Below are 15,748 nucleotides of genomic sequence, written 5' to 3' on the forward strand. Positions count from 1 at the left end.
AGTTTTTACTTAGCTCAATCACATTAGATGGCTTAGGTACCCTCTTTGCTTTGTCAGTAGTGGCAGGGTTTCTCTTGATATCTGATCTTCCATTAAAAACCTTAATGGGAAATGAGATAATACACTATTTTCATCATTTATGTAAACATCATCATCATTTATATAAACAGCTAGGTTTTAGTTTGCCATTAGTTGAACAAATCCCTCAGGCCTAACTGAAGAAGTGTCAAGCTGATGAGTAATTAAGAATCTCAGTACAATTTAACTTGACAGAGGAAAATACCAATAGTTTCTTAGAACCACCTGTCTCACTGAAGAGAATCTCTACCCATATAATGATTTCTTCTCAGTCTTGAAACAATATGTTCTGTACTTATACCGACAACATGGGACGACATGATTGGGGGGGTCTCTAAGGTTTGCAGGGGCTCGTTAGGATTTATAGCACTTCTCTCAGTATGGAAAAATGCTTGATAATGGACATCGCTCAGCAGGATCTTGGGAGCTCTGCAGAGATAATTGCTTTTCAGCAGTCTGCACTAGTCTGCACTAGTCTGCAGTGTTCCGGAAGGCTGTAATCATACATGCAGTGTTCACAAGAGTGCATGAACCTGGGCAAATGAATGCATTTCATCTCACCTACCAAGAAAGTCTTTCTGTCTTTATCATACGGAAGTTACTCAAAGGTTTTCTTTTAGTTTTCCCCTTGTACAGGTGAAAGCAGCAATTCCCCCATTCCCTCATGTATTTTTGTTGTCTAATGCAATCACAGTTAGGAATAAGACAAATAATACATTGTGACTGTAAATGTGTATTGGTCTTAATTTCTTCCTTTCACTCCACATTCCATTCCAATCTATTTTCAATTGCCTTTATCTCATTTTCACTTTTTTTTTTTTAACTTTCCCATGAATACTATCTTTGCCCACCTGCTTCTCTATTCTTTCCCTCATCCCTAGTCTAGTTCCAGTTGTTCCATCCTTGCCATACTTATATTTGTCCTTATACATTTGTCCTCTCTGTGTCTTTCTCAAAACCTCCGTTCTGTTTTCTCCTGCCCCCTTTTCCCTTCCTCAGAATCTACCTTCCTTTCCATGGAACTCTCCTAAAATCACTTGTTGTCCTTCTTGAAGATCAAAAGACACTTGAGGAAGGAAAGCCGAAGCGTTCTTCTTAGCTTTCAAAGTTAAACCGGCTTGTGCTAGTGTGAGTCAATTTATGAAGTCAGAAAATTTTATGGAACTAATAATCTAGCTGGGACTCAGTGCATACACAGTGGTCACCTCCATGGCTTTTTCTCTGCTAGCTTTCCCAGTTGCTTTTGTGCATGTAAAGCCATGGCAGTCAGGGAAGAAATGTTCTTGTACAAACTCAGGATTGCTTCTACCATGTATACTAAGTAAGTGGTGGTCACCTTGGGCTGAATATATTCAGTAACTAAATGCACAAGCAACTAAAAAGTGGCAGGAGTGCCATTTTCAAGTGTTGCTGATGGCAACAAGCACCAGAGCTGACTTTGTTTTGACGTGGCAATACGCCTTACTGGTGCTACTCATCATTTTCAACCCTGCTGCATGTCATGTCTTAACTGGGAATTTTACATTTTAAATCAGCTGCTACCTCATGTGAGCTATGCAGTACTACAGATGGATCAAAACATAGATGGCACACTGCAGATACAGGTTTTATATAATTGATAAAGCCATGAAATAACAGATTGCCTCTGCCAGCTGCCACACCAGCTGAAATAGACCTATGGTAATTACACCAGTCAAGAAACTTCTCTAGCTCTGAAAAATATTACCAAGCCAAAAAAGCAAAGCATGCCAACAGCAGTGCTAAAAAGTCAGGGGAATAAGTTTCTTAGAGCCCTCTGAAAGACGTGCTGTATAAAAAAAAAAATAAGGAAAAAAAAAACCAACAAACTCTAGACAGCTTGTAATTATAGTAATCCCTGGTATTGTTTTTATCTCACTGAACAGATCGTACTGCGCCTCATGATGTATAGCATCTTATTGCACTAGAAATCTCAGGGTAATCAGGAGAATAAGATAATAGTTACTTTGAAAAGTGTTTATGGACTGCCTCAAAGGACTTTCTTTTTTAATTTTTAAAAGGATCAGCGTTCAGCTGAAATGCTGAAGTATTTAAAGAAGGGAAAATATGAATTGCATTAAGAGTAACCCTTACTTCACATAGAGAATTTATTTCCTGCCATACCTTCCAACAATCAGCTGTAGCCGTTAATTTAGCAATAATTGTCTTGAATCATCTTTACACTGATAATTATTAGAATACTATTTTACACAAATGCATAAAGTATTCATAAGCTTTGATAATATCCTTCAGGACGATGCATGTTTACCCTGAGGTCCAAAGAATGGCTGGCGCCTAACAAGTAGTGGTATTGGTCATTACAGATGAAATGCAGTGCTCGGACTGATTACAGGTGGCAGATTGTAAATGCTGCTGCCCGTGTTAGATGGGTTATTCTACTCTGCATCTGGCACTATCCCTTGGGAATTCTAATAGCACGTTAAAGACATCTGCTTACGATGAAAGAATAATAATACATCTACTGAAGAAATTATCATCTACCTGCTACCCACACAATAACAGATGATAGCTCTATCTTAAATTTCATGCAGAATTTGTTGCCTCATAGTTTACCGTGCAGGAAAAACAAATAATACAGTAATCGAAAACAACTCAAAATCCTAAATGCAGAATGCTACTTTTGCCTTTACTGAAGTATTTCGTATTGTTTTAGATCTTTTCTTCAGTTAGCCATGGTATTTCTGAACTCTGATCTTATACATCAAGCTACAAGTTCAATAACCATTTTCTATTTCCATCTTCTAAGTTGTTCATGAATATATTGAAAACTACTGCATTAAAGAAAGATGCTTATGAGTCTCCCTCTGCTCTTTGTATTGTCAACTGTATGGCAACACATCAGAACTAAGTACGCACAAAAATTTTTGGCCACCTTTTATCTAAATCATATAATCTACAAAATGTTTTATGAGACTACTTAAAAGCCTTACTTAAAAGTCAGTAGGTGATGTCTTCTGTTTCTCTACCATGGACAAATCTGTTCACTTGTCACAAAAGAAAATTACTGATTTGACACAATTTACTTCTGACAAATCTGCGCTGACTCTTGCTTGTCTCCACTCACAAACTGCTTACAAATGGTTTGTTTTGATATATTTCTAACAGCTAAAACTCCATAATCCTTGGTGTGTTCTGCTACTATTAAAATAAATAAATATTACCTCCATATGTTTGGGAAAAATATCACTGAAAGGATGTCATAGAAGTGCTCCAACTGTTTTCCCAAATAGTACAAGATGGAATTTCTTGTACTATTGGCTTATGAGAGATGGGTCCCTCTAATAAGGATATATGTAATTAACTTTCTAACCACTGTCTAAATGGGTCTTTCTGTATTGTAACTGGAAGACTTGCCATTGCCAGCTGTTGTTAGCTATGTACAGTGGAGACTTTTAGTGAAAACTGAAGAAAAAATGTTAGTAAACATTTCCTTTTATAAGAAGGAAATCTCTTACAAGAATGAAAATTAACATGTATTTAAGCATGATTGTAGTCTAAGAGATCATTTGAGTTAATTATACTTAATATTGGAATATATGTATAAAGTGTATGTTAATAATTTAAAATTCCATGAGGAAAAAAAAAAACTATCCTTCTTATGAAGATCACCTATTATTAAATATGTATGTAATTCCTAAAAGATGAAGCTGATTACTGCTGCAGTCTTCAGATGCTGCGTTAATATGAATAATTAATAATTTAGCTTAGGCAAAGAAGATAGTAGTTCAGATGTAATTTATGAAAAAGTTGTAGGTTATATCTTAAAAATGACAAGATATGAATGTCTTAATCAAAGCAGCAAATGACTTCTCAAATTTGGGTGCTGGAACTTGCAGAGAGAAAGAGTACTTGCATTCAGAATGAAACTCAAATCTTTTTCTCAATTGAATTATAGATATAAATAATCAAATCAATAATCATATGAATAATCAAGACATTTTCTAACACATCAGACAAGCAAAATCAGTGTCATTATCACTACACTGGCAAATGGCAAGTGTTACAACATTTCGAAGATTCAAGAGTGCTCTTTCTGAATATTCTCACCTTGGCGAATTTATCCAAATGTAATGGTTTCCCATGGAAGTTTGTATAGGAGCACAGTCTAACAAAAGAGAACTCCAAAACAATCAACATTGTTTTTGAAGAGTTTTAATCATAACTTACCTGTGTGTCTGCGTTTAAAACTTTGATTCTCTGTGTGGAGATGAACAGGTCCACTTCGGTCAAGGCCTGGGAATCTCCCTCCGAAGTCTAGAAGGTACATGCTTTGTTATGAGGGCAATTTTAATTCTCTCTTTTAGGATGATAAATTCTCTGATTCAAGCATAATGTGATGTGAGGCAATCGCGTTGTTAAACCATTACAAAGACAACTATTGAAAGGTGTTTCCAAATACATGCAAAAAAATGCATTTATTGCATAGAAAGAGTGAAGCACGCTCCTGTTTTGTGGGTGAGAGTGAGTTTTCAGAGCCCGTGGGAGTGACTGCTCAGGTACTAAAATTCTCTTTTTACAGCTTGAACAGGAAAAAGAGTATGGCTGCTTCTTCCCCACTGTCGCTGATGCACATTAGCTCTTGAGGCACTGGAACTGAGAAAGCAGGGAAACTCAGAAAGTGACTTATATCAGCTGCCTAGCCCTTGCTGTCTTCAGTGAGCTCACCAGCAAAAGTTTGTGTTGGCACTCAATACTGTGGTGGGTTTATTTCCTGGTTTTTGTTTGTTTGATTGTTTGTTGTTTTTAGTTTTGTTTGTTTGTTTTAAAGAAAATAAAGTATTGAGAGCTGAACTAATATGTCTTACTGCGCAGAAAGACATTGGGTGGATGGCCAGAGACCTCCACTTCTGAGCACTGCTTACTAGGGAACAGGTTCCATGTGTCATCAGAAATTAAGGTCGCAGCAAGAGGGGCTGCAATATAATGCTGCATGTTTTCTAAGTGCGAGGCCTGGCTTTGCCCAGGTGAGAAAACAGGAGAGAGAGTGGCAAAGCAGCTTCTGCCTCTCACTAGAGCATCATCCAAGAACTCACCTAATACTCGGAGTCCCAGCAGGAACCTGTTTATTCCTCCAAGCCACTTGTCCACAGTGCACTGTTTTAACTGGTATTAGCAGCACCCATGTTAGCAGCCTCAGGATAAAAAGGCTACAGACGCTGTTACCTTATGCTAAAGGCAGGCACTAGTCTCTAGGTTACACCTGTGGTTCTTTGATGTGACAGCAAGGAAGAATGATGTATTTGCTGCTATTTTCTGTAGCTCAAATGTCTTATTTAATCCATATTACTTTTATTTTAATTAACGCTAGTTCAGCAGAATACAAAGCAGCACATACTTTGGCAGAGATTACTTGTGGTGCTTTTTATCCACAGCCATCATAAAGAACAAGATTAATTTAAGTGACATTTTTGTTAAATGTAGTTAGTGAACTTATGTATTTTTTAATTGGGTGAAATCTCTCCTCAATTGTTCCAGCTACTACTTGGTAAATGTATATTATTTGGTTTTAGATATCTAAAATAATTTATTAACTATACGTAAGTTCCAGGCATAGGAATGAATCTAACTGCTTCGCTTAATAAGCATTACAATTAAAAAAATCTCCTGGAAAACACTGACTTTATTATCTCTACTAAACAAGTCAGAGATATTAAACAGAAGAAGAGCAGCAGCAGACAGGCACTCTAGCAAGTGAACAATGAAGAAAATGAGTTAATTTTATTCCATCCAGTGTTCTACTACTAAACAAAGAAGAAACCAAAATGACAACTTGATGAAGACCCATAATGAAAGACACAATGCTCCGTGGGGAACAAGTACAACAAAAATGTAAGTAAACATTAGCATTCAAGAAAAACAGTCTACACACCGCTTTTTTCTTGATTTTAGCCGCCTTTTGCATCCTCTGAAGAGTAGCATAAAAAAAGAATGCAGACAGATGTACACACAAAGAAAGAGAAAAGACAGTGTGTGAAGTCAGGGAAACCTTTTGACTATGAATCCAGATTAAAAATTAAAAATCTGGGGGCAGTGGGAGAAGGATGTGTGAGAGAAAGTTCTTTTTGGAGCATAATTGGATTTAATGGCATTATGCATGTTGTTGATTGATTACAAAAAAATACCAAAGAGTGTTGTCTGTTATCAGCTGCTCAAAACATTTATCCTGCTAAAAATACAACAGTCTAAAATGACAGTACATGCACTATTTTAAACTCAAGTTTTTCTATTAATGTTCTGGCCATATTAGTCATATGTCTGTACGTAATTGTTGAAGAAAACATAATTCAAACTCCCTTCAATGACTATCTAAAGTAATCAAGTATCCCTGACAGATTAGGATTGTTATTAATAAAAAACCCTGTTTTTAGAAGGTTAATTGCAATCAGAAATACCTTATTGCTTGAGGCATCACAAAAGACTAAACAGAATTTTAAATGTTTGGAGATTCAAAATAATTCAATACATCGAGAGTAATTTTCACATTTTGTAATAAAAGGATTAATGAAAACAAAAGGAAAAACAGTCAAATATCTCGTGCTTTGTTATTGGAATATTTCTTAATTATAATCTGCAATTTGTCTTTAATTCTTCATACAGCTTTCAAACAACTTTGAATAGACTTTGGAATAATTTATATTTTGTTCCTTGGAGACGCTGTAACTGGAAACTAATGGTATTTATAGTACTAGATCTATACTCACATAAGGGCACTTCAGAATAGGTTTGCAGCCACAGATCCTGTACTGTTCAGAGACCAGCTGTCAAAGGACCAGAGAGTATTCTATAAAGCACAAAAATCCCCTACCTTAACACGGCTCACCGCCTCTTGGGCCTGCATCATCCTTATGTTTTTGGAAGGGTTGCGCTCAGACAGCAGCTGCGTAGAGCCCAGGTAATTGGCCGCAAAGATGATTCCATCAATGAGGTCTTCAGGTTCACAAGGTCCTGGAACTGACATGACACGTTTGCAGTTACTGCCTCTCAGAAGAGGGTAGAGTGAAGATAAACTGAATAAAGAACATTAAGGCTTGAGCAACCATTGTAACACGTTTTCTAATAGGAAATAAGAAAGCCAGGAAAGTAAAGAATGTATTCCCTATAATTATCCCCTTCATCCCCCCAGTATGAACTGAATATAAAGTACTGCACGGTGTTTTGATTGTGAAGTTCTAGAGAGGAAAAATCATGGGAAGCCTTGCTGTGCTGCATGGATAAACACATTGAAATTATTTGTGAGTTTCCTGAATGCTTGTAGGTTTCTTTGTCGTAACTGTCTTAATATTTACAATTGTTACAGTGCATAAGCTAAACATGCTCAAATAGATGCATGTTTTCCACATTTTTTGAGATGTCTGAAGAAGTACACAGTAGCCAGACAGTGCCTCTGGCAAAAGGACTGATGTGCAGTGGGCACAAAGGTATGCTTTGCTTCAGCTAAGATCCAGCAAGAATTCTAGTAATGGGCTGGGTCTTCATTAGAATCAGAACAGAATTCTGTGGAATTTAAAATTCCCAACATATTGGGAAGGAATTAAAAAACTATGATAATCTCCACTGAAAGTGTGAAAAACATTAACAGAGTCCTTGAGAATCTACTAATTAAATAAGTCTGAAACTCTTCATGAAGGCCAGTCTTTCAATACCTCAATAAATAAATAGATGAATATATTTTTAAAACAATCCTTGTTCCTGTATTGTTAATTCATTGAATGAAATAATAAAATTCCACAAGAACTCCATATACTATATATCTGGTCCTATTTATTTGTGTCTTTGCACCATTTCACTTTTCAGTAGATGGATATGTTTTATATAGTATTGCTTCTGAAAACATCATTCACTTTTTTTTTCAGGCCTAAAACATAGTTTCATAAATCTGTACCACTTTCAGCATGCAACAAAACACTGATATTGCATCACATTGATACCTTGTTTCAAGGGTAGAAAAGATGGAAATTAATTAATTAAGGTGTGAATTTGATGTCGGTTAACAAAACTTCATTAGATACCTGCATAAACACTCCTATTCAAAGGTGAAGTGCCCTTAATTTGGTTTACCTTCATTCACTTCAGGCTAAGTAAATCAGGCTATATTGAATCAAGATTGCCCATTTCTGGTTACATCTGTTCTTTGTACATCTGTGAGCAAGACATTTTTGTCTTGATTACCAGGTAATTGGTAGACTATGTCAGATGCCTGTCAAAGCTGAGTTTAGAGGTCTGTGTGTATGTATGTATGTTCAGAGCATGAAACAACAGTGCTCATGGTTCCTTACCGGACTGTGAAATTAATGTGCGTTAATTTCCCAAAAGAAACAACAACTCATGTCTCGGCAGTTCAGTGACAGTAATAGTGTTTCTAACTGATTTGAAAAGTCTTGAAAATGTAAAAATCCTAGGGTTTTAACCAGTTTTATTATCCAAGTTTTATTTATTTTGATTCTTTAAGGATTTCTCTCTTTTTGTTGGATATGGTCTCCTCATCTCTTCAGAGCATTAGATTGTGCTTTTTGCAGAATTAGTATGCTAGCAACAAATTCTGCAACATCACGTATATGATAACAGCATGTATAAAATGCTTATAGCGATAGCTAGTATAAAAAAAAAAAAAAAAGAAGAAAAAAAAGAATCATGCTGGGCAGAAAACATTTCCAACATACATTTCCCATCATGACGGCAATGGAAGCGACTGTCAGATAGGATAAGACATCTGCTGGGAGGATGTAAGGAATGGTATTGAAAATTGCCAGGGTCAACCTGGGTTACCTGCGTGTTTTCTTTCCTTGTCTGTGACTGGTTTAAAGATTATAAAAATGGAGCTTTGGCAGAGGTCCCAACTCATCAAACCACTTAAGCATGCCCTTGACTGTAAGTGTGTGTAAGGTGTACTGATGAGCAAGGGAAGAAGAAAGAAATAGATCTGAAAGTTGAAGATCAGTTTGGCACGAACAAGCTGGAACTTCGTTGGGTATTGATACTTAAAAATTGGATAACTTTTTTTTTTTCTGAAAAAAAAATAACTGTAAGTTTCTGCATCTTATCAGTGTACTAAAAACTACTCCGTTTTCTGCTGAGTTATTAATGCAATGAGTATATTAAACTTTTCATTAAACCAAAACAGACTCTAAAGATTTTTAAATTAACACCTTTTGTATTCATAAAATAATAAGAGGAACACTCATTCAATAATGCAGCATAACTGAATTTAATAACCTCTTAGGAACACTCTTTTTTTTACTAGTACCACATGGAAACCAATTCATGATTCAGAGAGTATTTAGGGATTGTGCTTAGAGCACTGAAGCCACTCCAGCTGCCTGCTGAGAAGCGTTGTACTCCCTGAAGTCACTCTGACCTTAGGGTGCATGGCAGTGCAGCAGAATGACTTTCCCTAAGGAATAAGTGGCCACAGGGCATATACCACCTTGCAGAATGCCTCCCTGTAAGTTCCATATTTTGGCTGATTCCTCAATTTCATCATGGTTGTGACTGCGCAAGACAAATGATAGTTATGGTGACAGGACAAATATACAGCAGAAAAAAAGAACCACTGGATTACCACTAAAAGCATACAGTGGCACAACTACAATAGCAAAGAGACACGTTTGTTATTTTTTTTTGGTGACAGCTAGTTTGTTTTTATGCCCATAACTTCATATGCAAAAACATGATATATGCATAGGGACATAGACATAGCTACTGCAGGTAAGGAGTCATGCTGAAAGTTAAGTGTCTGAATGGCTGAATGGTGGCCAGAATGTGGTTGTGGCATCCTCACCAAAGTTCAGGAAAGGGCAGGGAGCATTAGCTGGCAGAATCTTTTCTTGTGTGCAGTGGGGTCCTATTCTTTAGGGGACTCTACATACAAATTAATAAATAAAAAAAAAAAAGTGTGTTGTTTGTTTGTTTGTTTTTGATTCAGAAAGCATACATTGACCTATCAAAAGCTCCTAGTGAGCTACATCTTTATTGTTGTTAGACAATGCCATATAATACCTCTCATGCTGTGCTACTTAAGAAAAAAACAAACAAACAAAAAAACAAACAAACAAACAAAAAAAAAACAGAGAAAGCAGAATGACTGAACAACTAAAAAAAAAAAAAAGGCCTGTTATCTAAAGGTATACTGACCCCTTTCCAACAGAGTAGTAGTGAGCTGATCAGTTAAAAAATAAAAAGACATAACCTTTTTATCCCAATAAAATATAAATTGTGCTGTTGTAGCTGCAAGCACTATGACAGATAAATTCTCTATTTTTTCCTTTCTTTAAAAGCTCCGCTCACGCTGCCCTCTTGTTATAGGTGTCCACCACACAATCAGTAGATGCTTATTACAGAGGATCAGCTTCCTTTCTTGTCTCCTCTGCCTTTAGGGAATGCATTTAATTTACCTTTACTTACGGCCTGTTAGCCAGTGCATGCCAAGGACAGCGCTACCTGTAGTTTCTGTCAGATGCGAATTGTGTAAAAGGGGCAATCTTTGAACTTCCCATTTGCTGTAGCTCATCAAGGAAACGACTAAAACCAGAAGGTGTTCGTCAAGGTGATGAGATCAGGGAATGGGGGAAAAATGTATCGTATGTTCTAATATTAGTCTAAATCACAGTAAGTTTTCCTTGAGTTTGGAATGGCATAAGAAGTCAAGTTTTTAACCTTCATTTATGATTCACATTGCAGGGAAATGTGTGTGTCTAAGATCTAAGAAGTCAGAACCTTAGAAGCTTCCTATTGCCTTTGCTTACATTCTGGTGTACACACTTTCTCTGTAGAAAGAGCTGTGTGTATTTTTCCTCTAGAAAAACTCTTCAATCTCCCCTGCACTACTATTATTTATTTTCTGTTTGGAGAAAAATGTCAGTTTATTAAAGCAAGAAGGTGGACAGATAAAATGGGATTGTGCTGAACATTATCATTCGTTGACTGACAGACAATTGAAGAAAGGCGTGAAATTGTTGTTCTGCTAAGCAGAAGAAAGTATGTGCCTTGTTTTCTTCATTTGGGATTACTTTTTTTTTCTCAGCTCAGGAGATCCCCTCTGTTCGTTCCCTACGGCTGAGATTCCCAGAGTGCAATACAGGCATCAGTGCACAGTGATACAGGAGCAGCTCTGAACACTTGCATGTTTCCTTGCTCTGTACAAGGCAATGAAGAACAGGGTCCTCTACCTCCATAAATCTCTACCCTGCTGAGGCCCACTGTTTCCACCTTTTTACCTCCTTCCAGGTTTGTAGCTATCTCCATCCTCACCTCCTTTTTATCATCATAAATCCAGGCTCCCACTGCCACAGGTAGGGATAACAATGTTAAATACTTCCACATATAGTGTACTCTGAACAGAAACAGGCTTTAGTTGCTTATTTATTAAACTTGGAGTTGCTTTCTCTTTGGTTTGACTTTTTTTTAGAATTTTCATCTTTAAAATAAAATTAAAGCATTTGCTTCCTTTTTATATTACCTTAATTCTGGATGATATAAAACTTACCATCAACAAAACTTGGAAATGAAGACACTTTCTTTGTCTGTTGAGAAATAAAAGCAATATGCAGTATAAATGTGACTAAGTCATTTTCACAAACTGAAGTCAATTCACATCATAAATTGTTAAAATAAATAAATTGTTAAAATAAATAAATTAATTTTCTGTGCATAACTTCTGCATAGCCATTATTTATCACAGTGAAACACATTACATCGCAGTAAGTTACCCAACCTAACAGTTACATAGTGCTGGTTACCTGGAATCTCTTTCACGACACACAAAACAAATAAGGGATGTGTGTGAAGAAAATGAGCCAGCAAATCAGTTGCCAAATGAGCAATAGAAACCATGCAGATTACCACCAGATCACAGTGCCTATTAATGATATCCCAAATTTACAACTGGAATATGTAACAGCATTTAGAAAGCAAGATTCTTGGTCTGTGAATAGAAAGAACTGTCCCTGATTGCGCTGCACCTCATCTCATGCTGCTGTCTGTACTCTCAATACACAGATCGAGTCCTTCCATTTGCTTGCCTTATGCCAGCCTCCTCAGGCATTGCTGTTCCCAGGAAAGGGGCTGATTTCTCCATTATGGCAAAAGGCTTCAGAAATGTGCCTCCTCATTAACGGAACAGGCTACAGGCTAAATTTGTTGTATGTTTGTGAGATAACAGACTTCTGCTTTTAAGTCTGAATTCCATTTCATTGTGTCTAGCCTCGAGCATAACCTCCTTCTGCATTCTTAGATGTCGTCTGTGCTCCAGTCTTCAGTGACAAGAGCAGGTCTGCCTATCACTGCGTCTTTTTCACAGCTGACTGAGCAGGGAAACATCTTACCACAGAGGGCATTCAAAAAGCTGTGAATCATTTGAGCTCTCGGCACTGAATGAGGTGCTTGATATTAGGGATTATTTAAAGAGAACCCTGAAAATTAAGCAGTCCTTTGGTTTCAAAGACTGACGTTTTGGAGAGAAAGAAAACAAGCAGAAGCCAATTTCTTTTTCATGCTGCTTTTGCTCTCCAATAATCCAAAAATAGAATTTCTGAAATGTTCTCCATCTTCTTTATGTCATCAGAAAATTTTAGGCTTGAGTACATGCTGTGGACAGTTACACAGAATGAATATGGCAGCAACTGATTCATGGCTATGGTTCACGGACTTTTCAGAATACACAGTCAAGGAATTTATCATCAGTTCAGGAAAAGAAACAGGCTCTAGAAACAGACTCTAGATACGTGTGCATGAGAGGGAGAAAGCTGACAATTCAATCCCTGCTGTTCCTCACGGTAGCCTGAGGACAGGAAGATAGGTGGCAGGATGGCCTAAGGCACCTACCTCGGGCGTATTATTATTATCAGCTGGGCCGTTGAGGTCAGAACGCTGTTGTTTCCTTGGCTGCTCTAAACCATTGCACATCTGTGAGAGAAGAGAGAAAGGGTTTCAAAGCCTTTTGCCTTCTGAAAAGCTTAAAAATGAAGAGATTTCAGTGGAAGTGAATGATGCAAGGATAGTCAGAAAAATTTTCACCAGAAATGCTATTTCAAATGAATAAATTCAAAAAAAATGTATATTCAGATTTCAACCAAAAGTTTTGTTGGGGAAAGATTACATTCAGAAAAAAATAATAAAATCCATAATGCTTTAACATATGAAACTGTATTTAGCATTTTCTCTATTATTTTATGAAAAGCAGTCATTTGTCATGAAGCTGTTCTGTGTAGTTATTTATATGCAATCAATATTCATTATTGATACTGAGGTACCATAACATGATACAGTAGTTGAAATTTCCTATTTAAATGTAACAAATATGAGATTCCCGTCAAAATGTTAGGCTCTTTAATTATAATAAAAGATCTAGTTGGATGTAAATAATGCATTTCAATTATCATTAAGCAGCAGTGACACTACTGATTTAAATTAACTCAATGATTTTATTTCAATGTAAATATTTCATGCAAAATTAAACCAAATACTGAAATGTTCAAGTTGTTTACAAAGCAAAGTCAGAATTTTAAAATGTGTTTATGCTCAGTACTGGACAAAATTTCATCTTTAGAAATCTTGAAAGCCAAGCAGATTTGTGCACACGTTCTTTTATGGTTTAGGACATCACTTTCCTTTATTCTCAGTTTCCCCATTATGTATTAGAGTGCCTGAATACCACTGTCGCTGTAAAGCTCCACATATAAAAATCTGTATCAACAATTATGTAAATGGAAAACACTGAGCCAGAATTATTTCAAAGGATCAGCATGAAAGTTACCCATGAACATAATTCCTTGTCTTCTGACTTTCAAATGTAATATGTAGCTGTAGATCAAAGAAAGTCTGCGTGTTCATCTCTAGGCAAATTATTCCCTATGAGCTATGTTTAGTCAGCTGAAAAAATGGTGCTACTGAAGCTGGCATATTAGAGCTCTTAGTTCAGTAATGCTAATGCTCAGGTAAGACAATATACACGAGGCAAAAATCCACCCAAACAGTAAGCACAATTTTAGGAAAGAGAATAATACCCGAGACAGACTGAGAATACCGGAGCACCAAGATGCGGGGAACAGGGCTACTGCCCTGTCTAGAGACCTGTAGTAGCTAGGAAACTCATTGTATCCCTGCGTGTGTGTAAATGCTGTTATGTTTGAGACAAGACAAATCTAATTATATTGCATGGCTAAACTAATATGGAGCAATATGTGTTGCTGCACAGTGGAATGCATTAATGAATACAGGTAAACAAATACCCAAAGGGCTTTCATAATAAAAAGTGTAATAATCACACATTATTCCCTAAAATACTAGGATTAGATCAAGTATGCTTTAAGCAGGGAACATGACATGGCCATAATGAAGATACATTAAACTGCAAAGAGAGTGACAGCAAATAAATTAGCTCCAGTACGTACAACAGAATTTTAATACTTTTAAAGCTCTGTCAATTCTGATTACCACACACTCAACTGAACTGACAGTGCACCTGCAGATCAAGAAAGAATTGGTTGGCTGGTTTAGCAACATACCATGGAGGCTGTAAAACAACATTATTGAAACATGTCTGTCACAAATCTTAAATGGAGATGGACTTATTCAGCTCTGGGAACCATAATAACAATTATGCTCTTTGATGATAGTTGCAAACATAGTTCCATATAATCTTTAATGTGAAATAGCAAGAAATACAAGGATGACATTTCATTTTTGAATTCCTATTTTAAAGCTTTTAGGAATATAAACAAGCCCTTCTTGTTGACTGTTTCCCAGCCACATGCGAAGCGTACATGCTGGCACTGTATGTTAGCCGGGTTCCAAAGAAAAGGCTGTGTAGAATCCGCGATGAGAATCCATCACATCACCTCTACACAGAACATAATCAATGTTTCTTACTATTTGGTGTTTGTATATGAAGGCCATCTTTTTTTCCCACTGTTTCTTCTATGTGCTTAGGAACCCCAGACTAATTAGGCAGAATCTCAGGTACAAACAATTTGTCTGTTCCTTTTATGCACATCTGTGCATCCAGCACATTCTGTCTGCAGCTCATCTATGAGTACTTTGTTCTCTAAAAGTGTTCTGGTGGGGAGGGTGTCACTGAGAGCACTTCCTCAAAACAAAGCTAAGTGTCCTACCACAGCCTTGAGACCCTCTCAGTGTTGGCTTGTTGGGCTCTCTGTGTCCCTGCTTTGTGCTTCAGTGGCATGAAACACTGAGCAGTCAGTACTGGGAGTCTGTCTGAGACTTTCTGTGCTCAACATATTCCTTCAAATATGTGAGCTGTTACGATGAGCCTTTACAAACCGAGGGTTAAGATTTTCATTCTAAGGAAATGTTTGCTTAGATGGTATCCCAAAAGGAAAAAAAATGACAGGGAGCAAGGCTTCCCTTTCTCTCCGTCAGACGCACGGTGTTTGATGACTTGTATGTCAAAGGAGAGAGCAATGCAGGGTAGGCATGTTTGTACCTCCCATACACAGGTACAAAGTATGCAGTCTAGGAGCTGCTTCTAGGCCAAGGATGAAGGAATCTTGGAGCTTCTTTAAGGAATCCTTTTTAGAAAACATCAGTTCTGGTATTTACTGTGGGCTGGAAGCTGGTTCATGCTCCCAGGAGATCTGACCACTGTCAGATAAATTACCATAATCGATACTTGCTT

At 37.0% G+C, this 15,748-nt stretch overlaps 1 protein-coding gene and 1 long non-coding RNA gene across 7 annotated transcripts in view; one reads left to right on the plus strand and one right to left on the minus strand.

Moving 5' to 3' along the window:
- APBA2 (amyloid beta precursor protein binding family A member 2) overlaps positions 1–15,748 on the minus strand; it is a 97,314-nt gene that overhangs the window by 17,461 nt on the left and 64,105 nt on the right. For 4 of the 5 annotated variants that reach the window (XM_038185170.2, XM_027466188.3, XM_072043393.1 and 1 more), the window contains 5 exons: positions 12,937–13,017; positions 11,600–11,636; positions 6,923–7,068; positions 5,987–6,022; positions 4,285–4,371 (listed from right to left, as the gene is read on the minus strand). In XM_038185170.2, coding sequence (XP_038041098.1) covers positions 4,285–4,371; positions 5,987–6,022; positions 6,923–7,068; positions 11,600–11,636; positions 12,937–13,017 — 387 coding nt within the window. The remainder of the gene's footprint in view (positions 1–4,284; positions 4,372–5,986; positions 6,023–6,922; positions 7,069–11,599; positions 11,637–12,936; positions 13,018–15,748) is intronic. The other variant, XM_027466190.3, reaches the window with a different exon arrangement.
- Positions 1,333–11,582, plus strand: LOC140003421 (uncharacterized). 2 transcript variants are annotated; one of them, XR_011811998.1, is made up of 3 exons: positions 1,333–4,815; positions 5,849–5,946; positions 11,138–11,582. It is a non-coding gene; the product is annotated as an uncharacterized lncRNA (long non-coding RNA). The 2 variants fall into 2 exon arrangements; XR_011811997.1 differs by lacking the exon at positions 11,138–11,582 and adding an exon at positions 6,715–6,929.

The sequence above is a fragment of the Anas platyrhynchos genome, chromosome 11 (genome assembly GCF_047663525.1).
Source record: "Anas platyrhynchos isolate ZD024472 breed Pekin duck chromosome 11, IASCAAS_PekinDuck_T2T, whole genome shotgun sequence".
Lineage (NCBI taxonomy): Eukaryota > Metazoa > Chordata > Aves > Anseriformes > Anatidae > Anas > Anas platyrhynchos.